Source organism: Pan paniscus, chromosome 19 (assembly GCF_029289425.2).
Source record: "Pan paniscus chromosome 19, NHGRI_mPanPan1-v2.0_pri, whole genome shotgun sequence".
Taxonomy (NCBI): Eukaryota; Metazoa; Chordata; class Mammalia; order Primates; family Hominidae; genus Pan; species Pan paniscus.
In genome coordinates, this window is record NC_073268.2 from 89210305 (window position 1) to 89223056 (window position 12752).

Below are 12752 nucleotides of genomic sequence, written 5' to 3' on the forward strand. Positions count from 1 at the left end.
CCCCCTCGCGCCCGCCCCCTCGGGTAACAAACATGGCCCCCGGCGGGGCGGAAGCGCTTCCGCCCCCAACAAAGATGGCGGAGGGGGCGGGACTAAAAGGGCGTAGGTGGATCGCCGGGGGCTGACGAGTGCACCATGGCCACCGCGGCAACCTCACCCTCGCTGAAGCGGCTGGATCTGCGCGACCCTGCGGCTCTTTTCGAGACGCATGGAGCGGAGGAGATCCGCGGGCTGGAGCGCCGGGTTCGGGCCGAGATCGAGCACAAGAAGGAGGAGCTGCGGCAGATGGTGGGCGAACGGTACCGCGACCTGATCGAGGCGGCCGACACCATCGGCCAGATGCGCCGCTGCGCCGTGGGGCTAGTGGACGCCGTGAAGGCCACCGACCAGTACTGCGCCCGCCTCCGCCAGGCCGGCTCGGCCGCGCCCCGGCCACCGCGGGCCCAGCAGGTCAGTCCCCGTGCCCCCACCCTGCGACCCGCAGGCGGGTCCCGGAGCCCCTGGCCTTGCAGGTCAACCCCGCCCCCCGCCTGTCAGTCCCAGACCCCGCGAGTCCTCACCTTCCTTAGCCAGGAGCCTATCCGGCCCTCACCCTTTGGGCCCCCCTCAGGGGACAGTGCCAGCCTTCCTTGCACAGATACGGCTGCTGATCCGTTCTGGAAATGCCATTCAACAGTTTCTTCAGGCGCTTTCCCCCGACTTCCGGGCCTTGATTCCTACACCTCACTGGGCTCCTTTCAATTTTAGCGGAAAACGCCAGGAGTTTCTGTCTTGGCAGTTCAACGCTCACCTATATAACATGTCCTGACATTGTTTTTCCTCAGGTTTCTCCCCTATGTTGACACCTGCACTCCAAGTCATTTCTTCCTCACCCCAACCTTCCCCTTATCCCTCCCCAAGAATAACTTCCACAACCCCAAATAGCTGTTCTACCCTTTGGGAGCTGTTGAGGGTAGTACCAGCTGTCAAGCCCTTAACCTTATGTATGTATGTGACAGGGTCTCCCAAAGTGCTGGGATTACAGTCATGAGCCACCACAGCCGGCCAAGCCCTTACCTTTTAATAGCTGAACATTTTCATTTTCAGAACTAAGGCTTTTTTCATTCAGGTTATCCTTATCCCGTGTTCTTCCCCCCAAACGCTATTGATTAGACACAATGAGGAAGGATGGGAGGTAAACAAACACATCCTCATATTGGGGCTGCAGCTTGCGTTCCTAAAGAATTTTTATTGGCCGGGCGCGGTGGCTCACGCCTGTAATCCCAGCACTTTGGGAGGCCGAGGCGGGTGGATCACGAGGTCAGGAGATCCAGACCATCCTGGCTAACACGGTGAAACCCCGTCTCTACTAAAAATACACAAAATTAGCCAGGCGTGGTGGCCGGCGCCTGTAGTCCCAGCTACTTGGGAGGCTGAGGCAGGAGAATGGCATGAACCTGGGAGGCGGAGCTTGCAGTGAGCCGAGATCACGCCACTGCACTCCAGCCTGGGCCACAGAGCGAGACTCTGTCTCAAAATAAAAAAAAAAAAAAAAGAATTTTTATTTATTTATTTTTTGAGACAGGATCTCGCTCTGTCACCCAGGCTGGAGTGCAGTGGCGCGATCTCGGCTCACTGCAACCTCCGCCTCCTGGGTTCAAGCGATTCTCCTGCCTCAGCCACCCGCGTAGCTGGGATTACAGGCACCTGCCACCATGCCCGACTAATTTTTGTACTTTCAGTAGAGACGGGGTTTCACCATGTTGGCCCGGCTGGTCTCCAACACCTGACCTCATGTGATCTGCCTGCCTTGGCCTCCCAAAGTGATGGGATTACAGGCGCGAGCCACCGCGCCCGGCCCCTTAAAGAATATAGACCTAGCAAGGAACGAAGTGAAAGGGCATGAAGGGTGAAAAAGGTAAACAGGGAGTTGTTTTTAACAGCCTGGGAGAACTTACTGGGACATAGAAGAAAAAATTGAAAAGTACAGTCTAACTCCAGTTTGGAACTTTTTCATGCTATTTGAGCTTTACAGAAATCCTGGTCAGTAGACTGGACTGACACAATAAAACTATAGGAAGTTGCAAATAAGTTTGCATATTTTTGAAATGAGTGACCTCATCCCTCCCAAAGCTAACATTTAGTACACGTGTCCCCTTAGGTGGCCAGCCTTTGCTGTAACTGAGTCATGCTTCAGGGTTTATTAAAACGCTAACTTGAATTATGCCTGATTTTAGAAATGTATTGATTTTCATAGTTGTTATATCTGGTTTATTCTCGGTTAACCCCACAAAAATTTGAGTGTCTTCTTCGTTCACATTACAAAGAAACAGAAGTCCCCCAATTCCTGCTCTGAAGGAGCTTACAATCTGGTCGAGGAAATAAATCCATGGAAACTTGACAAGAAAAAAATGTAAAAAATTTTAGAATAACAGGTCAGGCACTGTGGCTCATGCCAGCACTTTGGGAGGCCAAGGCAGGTGGATTGCTTGATCACAGGAGTTTGAAACCAACCTGGGCAACATGGTGAAACACCATCTCTACAAAAAATACCAAGAAATGAGCGGGCATGGTGGCACATGCCTGTGGTCCCAGCTACTTGGAAGGCTGAAGTGGGAAGATCTCTTGAGCCCAAGAGGTCAAGGCTGCAGTGAGCCATGATCGCACCACTGCACCCCAGCCTGGGCAACAAAGTGAGATGCTGTCCCCCCCCCCCAAAAAAAAAAAAGGCTGGGCGCGGTGGCTCAGGCCTGTAATCCCAGCACTTTGGGAGGCTGAGGCGGTGGATCACTTGAGGTCAGGAGTTTGAGACCAGCCTGGCCAACATGGTAAAACCCTGTCTCTACTAAAAATACAAAAATTAGCCAGGCGTGGCGACACGCACCTGCAATCCCAGCTACTCAGGAGACTGAGGCAAGAGAATCACTGGAACCCGGGATGTTTGATTCCCAAAATAATTGTGTATATTTACCCTAGGAGTTCTGAAGGAAGTCCGTTTAGGCTTGGGTTGTTCTTAGTAAGGAGGGATCTTAAGGGCATGATGAGATTTGGAATTTAGGTTTCTTAGTCCATTTGTGCTGCCATAACAAAATACCTGAGATTGGGCAATTTATAATACAAGTGTATTTTTCACAGTTGTGGGTCTGGGAAGTCCAAGATTAAGGCACTGGCCTTTGATGTCTGGTGAGGGCCTTCTTGCTGTATCCTCACGTGGGGGAAGGTAGAAGAACCTAAAAGTTGCCTCCGGCCCTTTTATGAGGCACTGATCCATTTGCTGTGGTTTGGATTTGTGTCTTGCCCACATCTCATGTTGAATTATAATTCCAATGTTGGAGGTGGGGCCTGGTGGGAGACGAAAGTTTGCCTCTTCGTGGGGCTGAGCAAAAATACATGCGTGTGTAGGAAAAACCATGGGATTTTACAACACTCCTGACTCTGGCAACTCTTCTACACTGGGCTTTGATGACTTGCTGAGTTGTACTGAACCCAGCTTAATAGAAGTTTTGTATCCTTAAATACCCCCAGATTTCTTCCCAAGCCTACAGAACACTGAGATTGCTTTTGTTCGTTCTTCTGGTTTAGTTCTGTGCCTTCCCCTGCAGCCACAGCAGCCATCCCAGGAGAAGTTCTACAGCATGGCTGCCCAGATCAAGCTACTCTTAGAAATTCCGGAGAAGATCTGGAGCTCGATGGAAGCCTCTCAGTGTCTCCACGCCACACAGCTCTACCTGCTCTGCTGCCACCTCCACAGCCTGCTCCAGCTGGATTCTTCTAGTTCCCGATACAGTCCCGTCCTCTCCCGGTTTCCTATACTCATCCGGCAGGTGGCAGCTGCCAGCCACTTCCGGTAAGTGGATCCAGCGCAAAGAGCTGCTCTGGTGGTGGCCAGGCTTCACATTACGGGTTTATGGCGTTTGTCTTCTTTCCTGATCTACCAAAGCTCTTTACCCAAGATGTGAAAAATACCCTGGTGACCTTTGTCATCATTTTTCTAGGTCAACTATTCTGCATGAAAGCAAGATGTTGCTCAAATGCCAAGCTGTGTCTGACCAAGCTGTGGCCGAGGCCCTGTGCTCTATAATGCTCTTAGAAGAGAGTTCTCCTCGCCAAGCCCTCACAGACTTCCTGCTGGCCAGAAAGGCAACTATTCAGAAACTTCTCAACCAGCCACACCATGGTGGGTGTGGCTTCTGGCCAACATTTGGTCCTTAAATATGGGATGGAGAAGGCTGAGCTGCGGGAGACTGAAGCCTCCAGAGCGTCCTCTGTCTTTCACTTTGGGAAAGGTAATTGTTTCAAAGAGGATGGTTTCTTCTTTTAGGTGCTGGTATCAAGGCTCAGATTTGCTCATTAGTGGAGTTGCTGGCCACCACTCTGAAGCAAGCTCATGCCCTTTTCTACACTTTGCCAGAAGGACTGCTGCCAGATCCAGCCCTGCCATGTGGCTTGCTCTTCTCTACTCTGGAGACCATCACAGGCCAGCATCCTGCCGGTGAGCTCTTAGCCAAGCTTTTTAAATTCTGGTTCACTCAACTGATAATTTGCTCAGCGTCTACCATGTGCCAGCCACCATGCTAGGCTCTGGGGATGGAGCAGTGAACTGGACAAATAGAGGCCCTTCCTTCATCGAGGCCACAGTTGAGTGGTAGAAGCAGGTATCAGACTCACAAATATGCGAATATCCATTTAGCGTCTATATTGGTCATTGCTAGAAAGGCTTAGTACAAGTTGCCTTGGGAACATTGAATGGAAGTAACTCACCAAGGTCAGAGAAGGCTTCCCTGGAGAAGCCTTTAACCTGAAAGCTGAAGGTTGAGTGGGAGTCACTTAGATGAAGAAGGCAAGCAACAGGCTTTCAGGCAAAGGGAAGAGGATGTGCAAAGATCCTGAGGCAAGAAGAAACTGTAAGACAGCCAGTGAGGCATTGGGTGAGGGGGAGAGCTGCTTGAGCAGTGGGGCCAGGGGCCAGATAATGCCCAGCCTTGTGAGCGAGGCTAGGGAATTTAGACTTTATCCAAAGAACAATGGAAGCCTCCTGGGACCTTCCAGCCTTGGTGTGGACCCTCTGTTATATGTGCCCGTGCATCCTGTACTTTTATGTGGTAGCATTTATCGCAACTGAAATGAAATAAATGAATTTGGCTTTTAGGTGGCAATAGATCCCCTTGGGGCTAGAATGGATGCCAAGAGCTCACTTAGGAGGCTGTTGCCACGATCCAGGTGTCAGCCGCTGGGAGCTTGGGTTACGAAGGAACAATAGAGACGAAGCTAATTGCAATGTTCGGACGTCTGTTTAGGAGGAGAGGATTTGGTGACAGATTGGCTGTAAGGATGTGAGAAGGGAGGTGACCAAGTTAAGTAGAAATAGAGCTGGTTTGAAGTGGCTGATGATGGGTTCACTTTGAAATGGCCCAGTGCTGTGGCTCACATCTGTAATCCCAGCACTTTGGAAGCTGAGGCAGTCCAGGAGTTTGAGATCAGCCTGGGCAGCATAGTGAGACCCCATCTCTACAAAAGATAAACATTTGCTGTGTGTGGTGGCATGCCCCTGTGGTCCCTGCTATTTGGGAGGTTGAGGCAGAAGGATCGTTTGAGCCAGGGAGGTTGAGGCTGAAGTGAGCAGTGACTGTGCCACTGCATTCCTGCCTGGGTGACAGAGCGAGAACCTGTCTTTAAAAAAACAAAAGAGAGAGAACGTTGCATTGGCGATGCCTGAGGCCTTGGAATGGGACTGTGAAGCAGGCAGGTGCCTGAGGGCCCAGAACAGATCGCTGGGAGGTCTAGTTGGAGACACACTGTTGTACATCTGCATGTGGCTGTTATTTCAAGCTGTGGGAATGGATGACATCACCAGTAAGGAGATGACAGAGGACTCTGCCTTATGGAACTCCAGAAATCCAAGGTCAAATGGAGGTGTCAGCAAAATTGACAAAGGAGATACAGCCAAAGGCAGAAAGGAAACAGAAGAGTGCGGTGGTGGCCACGTGGCTGTTTCCAGAGAGAGGTGCTTAATGTTGCCTCATCTTGGCTCACTTTATCTTTCAACTCCACCTCCTTATGCTTCTCTTTCCCTCAAGGTGCCTACATTTAGTACCTCATCCCACTCAGGAAGGGTGGGTACTGGCTGACTTGTCATGGCTTTAGAAAGCAGTACAAGGGGCCTCGGGAGGGCCCTTGGTTTCAAACTCCGGAGGGTGCCTTATGCTCAGAACACAGTGAACGGGGCCTCCCAGAGTTGCGCAGTGCAGGCCTGTCCCCTTCTTGACAGGTCACCTCTGAAGAGCTATGAACAACTCAGTTAATCAGGATAAGCAGTCATCGATTCTTTCCTTCCATCTTCGAGGGAGGTAGGAGGATTGAGAGGAAAGGGAAGCCATTACCTTTTACTTCTTTGACAACTTAAGTTCTACTTTGAAAACCCCCAGGACTGCACAGCACTCATTTCTTCTTTCTACTCTTTTGATCCCCGTTTTTGTTTCCTCCTGATCTTTGCCATTCTTCTCAACCAACAGAATGACCAGAGTTGTGGGGCGGCTGCCACACTCCCTGATGGGACCTCACACGTGTCCTGTACTTTCTCTTTCCTTGTATTTCAGAAGTCCAGTTTGACCTTCCAAAGGAAAACTTGATAAGTTTTGGAAATTCCTTCTAAGTCCATCTTTTATTTATTTATTTTTTTGGAGACAGGGTCTCACCTTGTTGCCCAGGCTTGAGTGTAGTGGCATGATCATGGGTCACTGCAGCCTCGACCTCCTGGGCTCCAATGATCCTCCTACCTCAGCCTCCCAAGTAGCTGCAACTACAGGTGTGCACCATGACGCCTGGCTAATTGTTTCTTTTTTGTAGAGGTGAGGTTTCACTGTGTTGCCCAAGCTGGCCTGGCCTAACTCCCTGTTTTAATATGCACTTCAAAGGATGGCCTAGATGGCTTCTCACTTGGCCTTCTCTTTAGGAAAGGGCACTGGTGTCCTGCAGGAAGAGACGAAACTCTGCAGCTGGTTTAAACACCTGCCAGCATCCATCGTCGAGTTCCAGCCAACACTCCGAACCCTTGCACATCCCATCAGTCAGGAATACCTGAAAGACACGCTGCAGAAATGGATCCACATGTAAGTAGCCAGAAAGAGCTTCCCTGCAGCTGGCAGGAGCCACCCATGCAGCCTTGTATGGGGCATTACAAGGCATGTGCAGAAAGCCTGTCCTGGATGGCGTGCTGCCCATCAGCCAGCCGCTCACTCTGTGACCCATTGCCACCTTTGAGGTCATTCAGCACCCGCTGTGGGAGAACCAAGAAGGAATTTGTCTTTCAAAAGGTTATGTGGGAGTTTTAAATTCTCTTTATGTGAGAGTTCTACAACTCCTGTTTTTACTTAATGCATTGTTTTTTTAAGCCATTCCACAGGGTCCAGACTTGCGTATATCCTCGGGGAAGCAAGGGTAGGCCTGGTGTGGGCAACAGACTGCATGCCCCAACCCAGCCAAAACGCTCTGTGTTGCTACAGATCTATCAACACTGAGACACATAGATATTTATCTACTGGAACTCAGATAAGAGATTGTCAAATGGGATTCTGATGTTTTTCTTAATAAAGATGTGAACACCATGCCTCTGATGGAGCCCAAAGAACATGATTCTGTTGCAGGTGTAATGAAGACATTAAAAATGGGATCACCAACCTGCTCATGTACGTGAAGAGCATGAAGGGTCTCGCGGGAATCCGGGACGCCATGTGGGAGTTACTTACCAATGAGTCCACCAATCACAGCTGGGATGTGCTATGTCGGCGGCTTCTGGAGAAGCCGCTCTTGTTCTGGGAAGATATGATGCAGCAACTGTTCCTTGACCGATTACAGGTGAGCTGGACAGTCACATGGTCTACCTGTTTTATGGCCAATCCTAGTGGTATTTTGACTGTCTTGGGAGACTTCTGTCACTTCCCAAGTATATTCTTTTCCTGCTTAGTAACAGATCCAGAGTCTAGAGCTGAAAATACACCAGGCCTCTGTCACTTGATCGGGAATGGGCCCATGTTCATCAATAATGGCTTTATTCTCTGCCAACACCATGCCATCTTTCGGAAGATGGTGAACCTTCTGAATGCTAGGATAAATTACCATTTGGTACTTTTGTTTTGAAACGTCCTTAAAGGAACTGTGATTAGAACTCTTCTCTCATTCTCTTTTAGACTCTGACAAAAGAAGGCTTTGACTCCATCTCCAGTAGCTCCAAGGAGCTCTTGGTTTCAGCTTTGCAGGAACTTGAAAGCAGCACCAGCAACTCCCCTTCAAATAAGCACATCCACTTTGAGTACAACATGTCGCTCTTCCTCTGGTCTGAGAGTCCTAATGACCTGCCTTCCGATGCGGCCTGGGTCAGCGTGGCAAACCGGGGTCAGTTTGCCAGTAGCGGCCTCTCCATGAAAGCACAAGCCATCAGCCCTTGTGTACAGAACTTCTGTTCTGCCCTGGATTCTAAGCTGAAGGTTAAACTAGATGACCTCCTGGCTTACCTCCCCTCTGATGACTCATCACTGCCCAAGGACGTTTCTCCCACACAGGCCAAGAGTTCTGCCTTTGACAGATACGCAGATGCGGGGACCGTGCAGGAGATGCTGCGGACTCAGTCCGTGGCATGCATCAAGCACATCGTGGACTGCATCCGGGCAGAGCTACAGAGCATTGAAGAAGGTGTGCAAGGGCAACAGGATGCCCTCAACAGTGCCAAGCTGCACTCAGTTCTTTTCATGGCCAGACTCTGCCAGTCCCTGGGAGAGCTGTGCCCCCATCTGAAGCAGTGCATCCTGGGAAAATCAGAGAGCTCAGAGAAACCAGCAAGGGAGTTTAGGGCTCTGAGAAAACAGGGAAAGGTGAAAACTCAGGAAATCATTCCTACACAGGCCAAGTGGCAAGAGGTTAAAGAAGTACTCCTCCAGCAGAGCGTGATGGGCTACCAGGTCTGGAGCAGTGCAGTTGTGAAAGTGAGTGATGTAATTTCTTATCCCTGTCTTGTCTCACTTCTGTCATATTCCAGTCTTGCCAACCTCAATCAGTTCCTTCAGCAGTAAAGGCAAAACAATTCTGATTTCATACGGTTAACTTTATCTCTGCCAGAAAGTTCAGTAAAAACTTTTTTGGCCGGGCGCGGTGGCTCATGCCTGTAATCCCAGCACTTTGGGAGGCCAAGATGGGCAGATCGCGAGGTCAGGAGATCGAGACCTTCCTGGCTAACATGGTGAAACCCCGTCTCTACTAAAAAAATACAAAAAATTAGCCGGGTATGGTGGTGGGCGCCTGTAGTCCCAGCTACTCGGAAGGCTGAGGCAGGAGAATGGTGTGAACCCGGGAGGCAGAGCTTGCAGTGAGCCGAGATCGCACCACTGCACTCTAGCCTGGGCAACAGGGCGAGACTCCGTCTCAAAAAAACTTTTTCATTCATTTTTAGCTTAGATTCAGTAGACAGAAAAGCTGCATTTTTTCCTTGCATCAGATGAGAATGAAAGACTTTCTGCCTGGATTTCCTCTCTTTAACCTAAATATCATATTCCCAGTAGCCTCCACTTGTACCTTAAGAGGTGGTATTTGGGCCAGGCATGGCGGCTCATGCCTATAATCCTAGCACTTTGGGAGGCTGAGATGGTTGGATTGTGTGAACCCAGGAATTCAAGACCAGCCTGGGCAACATGATGAAACCCCCTATCTACAAAAAGTACAGAAATTATTCGGATGTGATGGTGCACGCCTGTAGTCCCAGTTACTTGGGAAGCTGAGGCAAGAGCATTGCCTGAGCCTAGGAGGTCGAGGCTGCAGTGAGCTGTGATTGTGCCACTGCAATCAGCCTGGGAGAAGAGCAAGACCCTGTCTCAAAAAAAAGAAGTGGTATTTGACATTTATAGGGTAGTTAGCAACAAAATTCCCATGGCTGATATCATTGATAATTAGCCAAAAGAGGACTGATACCATCACTGTACCTACAACTTCAGCAGCTTGAGCTGTTCTCAGGATTACACAGATTGTTTTAAAGAAACTCTACAGAGGATCTGAGTGGCTTGTATGGATATCTGCCTTTTATTACCAGGTTTTGATTCATGGATTCACCCAGTCATTACTTCTAGATGATGCTGGCTCAGTTCTGGCCACAGCCACCAGCTGGGATGAACTAGAAATTCAGGAGGAGGCAGAGTCTGGCAGCAGTGTCACATCCAAGATCCGACTCCCTGCACAGGTGAGCAGGGACCACGGGCTGAAAAAGGGAATAAACTGCTCCGTGGAAAAGAAGAAAGATTTTAGAAAATCATTCAACATACAACTTCTGAGGAATAGCTGAAAGTAACATCTGTAACTTTCTACTGTGGGGGCATAGTAGATGTAGGGCTAAGTAAATGGCAGACTGTTCAAGAAGTCAGTTAACCATTCTTTCCTTTTGTAGCATAGGCTCTGTGCTAATTAGGGAACCACTTACTTGCCGTGAAAGCAGCATAAAACACAGGCACCTCTTCTAGGTCAGCCTCAGACCGTGGAGGCAGTAACAGCAAATTGCACTTAACCAGGGGCCTTGTGTCTGCTGAATAGTCTGCCTGTAAGAAGCGTTGCTGAGAGGGGTCAAAGTCCTGGCACATAGGCCTTGTAAGATTAAGTGGATTCACTTTCACTGTGTGTCATTTAATTGGTGCAAGTTGGCAATGTGACATTTCTTTGTTCTTTTAGCCGTCCTGGTATGTACAGTCCTTCCTGTTTAGTTTATGCCAGGAAATTAATCGGGTTGGAGGCCAGGCCTTGCCAAAGGTGACATTACAGGAGATGCTGAAAAGCTGTATGGTTCAAGTAGTAGCTGCCTATGAGAAACTCTCCGAAGAAAAACAGATTAAGGTAGGTGTCTGAATGTTTGCCCATTAAAAACACAAATTAAACAAAAGAAAACCTTAGCATTGTCTTGGGTTTGAGCAGTTCACATCAAAGACTCAAACTGTTAAGGATCACCCAGCCCAGGCATCGGGTCCTGTAAAAATGCTCTATCTTAGGAGTAGCACCCAGCGCTGTGAGTTTACTTACACTCATTCTAAAGGGTCAGCAGATCTTCGCTAAGAAGGCAGCTCAGCACGGATGGAAACACCAAGACCCAGAACTTTGGGAGGCTGAGGTGGGAGGATGGCTTCAGCTTGGGAGTTCACGGCTGCAGTGAGCAGCTATCATCTCACCACTGCACTCCAGCCTGGGCGACAAAGCAAGACCCTGTCTCTTAAAAAGACAAAACAAAAAAATCAAAAAACAATGAAAAGGATCAGAGCTTCAAAATAAAAGACCTGGCTTCTAACCTCAGTGCTGCCACTTGTTCACTGGGAGCTCCGGGCAAATCATTAACCTCTGTTTCCTTAGGGCCAAATGTGATCCTGTAGATAAACCGCTCAGTGGTTTCCTCACTTGTAAAAGGCAGACAGCCCCCGGCCCCAGCCACAGCACACCTACCTCAGGGGTGACTGTGGGGAGTTAGAGAACAGTTGCCTGCCACAAAGTGTGACACACAGAGGTGCTTACTTACGGGGAGTTCTTGTCTCCCAACCCTTCACACTGCTTTCACTGTCAGGAAGCGTTCTGCCCTTGGTATATAATCCCATTTCATTAGTAACTTTTTTTTTTTTTTTTTTTTTTTTTGAGACAGAGTCTCACTCTGTCACTCAGGCTGGAGTGCAGTGGCACCATCTCGGCTCACTGCAACCTCAACCTCCCAGGCTCAGGAGATTCTCCCACCTCAGCCTCCCGAATAGTTGGGACCACAAGGCATGCGCCAGCACACCTAATTTTTGTTATTTTTTGTAGAGACAAGTTTTGCGATTTTGCCCAGGCTGGTCTCAAACTCCTGGGTTCAAGCAAATCGCTTGTTTCGGCCTCCCAAAGTGCTGGGACTACGGGCAGGAGCCATCGCGCCTGGCCAGTAACAGTTTTTAAGAAGGAACATGGTCAGGTGCGATGGCTGACACCTGTAATCCCAGTACTTTGGGAGGCCAAGGCGGGTGGATCACTTGAGGCCAGGAGTTCGAGACCAGCCTTGACCAACATGGTGAAACCCCATCTCTACTAAAAATACAAAAATTAGCTGGGTGTGGTGGCATACATCTGTAGTCCCAGCTACTCAGGAGGGTGAGGCAGGAGAATCGCTTGAACCTGGGAGGTGGAGGTTGCAGTGAGCCCAGATTGTGTCACTGCACTCCAGCCTGGGCAACAAGGCGAGACTCTATCTCAAAACAAACAAACAAACAAACAAAAAAACCCAAGAAGGAACAAATCCTGATTTTGGAAAGAATTCAGTAAGTTTTCTCTAATGAGCTTCCTCAAAACACTTCTCCTTCAGGCAAGGAGCCTTTTTTTCCCCTTTAGAACAACCATTTACAGCATCTGAGGCCTTTTTTAAGGGCCAGGTCTCTTCCCTGCTGTTAGGTTTTTAATTTTAAGATCAAGTTTCTAACAAAATTTGTTTTGTTGTTGAGATTAAACTGGCCATATGAGTATTAAAACCATCTGCTTCTGAAATAGCAAGCTGAAACTCAACCAAAACATGAAGCTGTTTATTACGCTTACATACCAAGTCCTCTCTCTTCATGGGTGGGGACCGGGAATTCATTTGCAGAAAGAAGGTGCATTTCCAGTCACCCAGAACCGGGCGCTGCAGCTGCTTTATGATCTGCGTTACCTCAACATTGTTCTGACGGCCAAGGGTGACGAGGTGAAGAGTGGCCGGAGCAAGCCAGACTCCAGGTGTCGTATCCTCTAGGGAGCTA

At 49.2% G+C, this 12752-nt stretch overlaps 1 protein-coding gene across 5 annotated transcripts in view; it reads left to right on the forward strand.

Annotated features, from left to right (window-relative positions):
• Nucleotides 1–12752, forward strand: part of COG1 (component of oligomeric golgi complex 1) — a 15589-nt gene continuing 2837 nt past the window's right edge. For 2 of the 5 annotated variants that reach the window (XM_055100873.2, XM_034942805.3), the window contains exons 1-10: nucleotides 13–450; nucleotides 3582–3826; nucleotides 3975–4156; nucleotides 4301–4471; nucleotides 6932–7088; nucleotides 7623–7833; nucleotides 8166–8957; nucleotides 10055–10201; nucleotides 10684–10845; nucleotides 12602–12729. In XM_055100873.2, the coding sequence (XP_054956848.2) occupies nucleotides 136–450; nucleotides 3582–3826; nucleotides 3975–4156; nucleotides 4301–4471; nucleotides 6932–7088; nucleotides 7623–7833; nucleotides 8166–8957; nucleotides 10055–10201; nucleotides 10684–10845; nucleotides 12602–12729 (2510 nt within the window). In that variant the 5' untranslated portion in view covers nucleotides 13–135. Of the gene's footprint in view, nucleotides 451–3581; nucleotides 3827–3974; nucleotides 4157–4300; nucleotides 4472–6931; nucleotides 7089–7622; nucleotides 7834–8165; nucleotides 8958–10054; nucleotides 10202–10683; nucleotides 10846–11041; nucleotides 11296–12601; nucleotides 12730–12752 lie in introns of those variants that run through there. The other 3 variants (XM_003810521.5, XM_034942806.3, XR_010110711.1) reach the window with 3 other exon arrangements.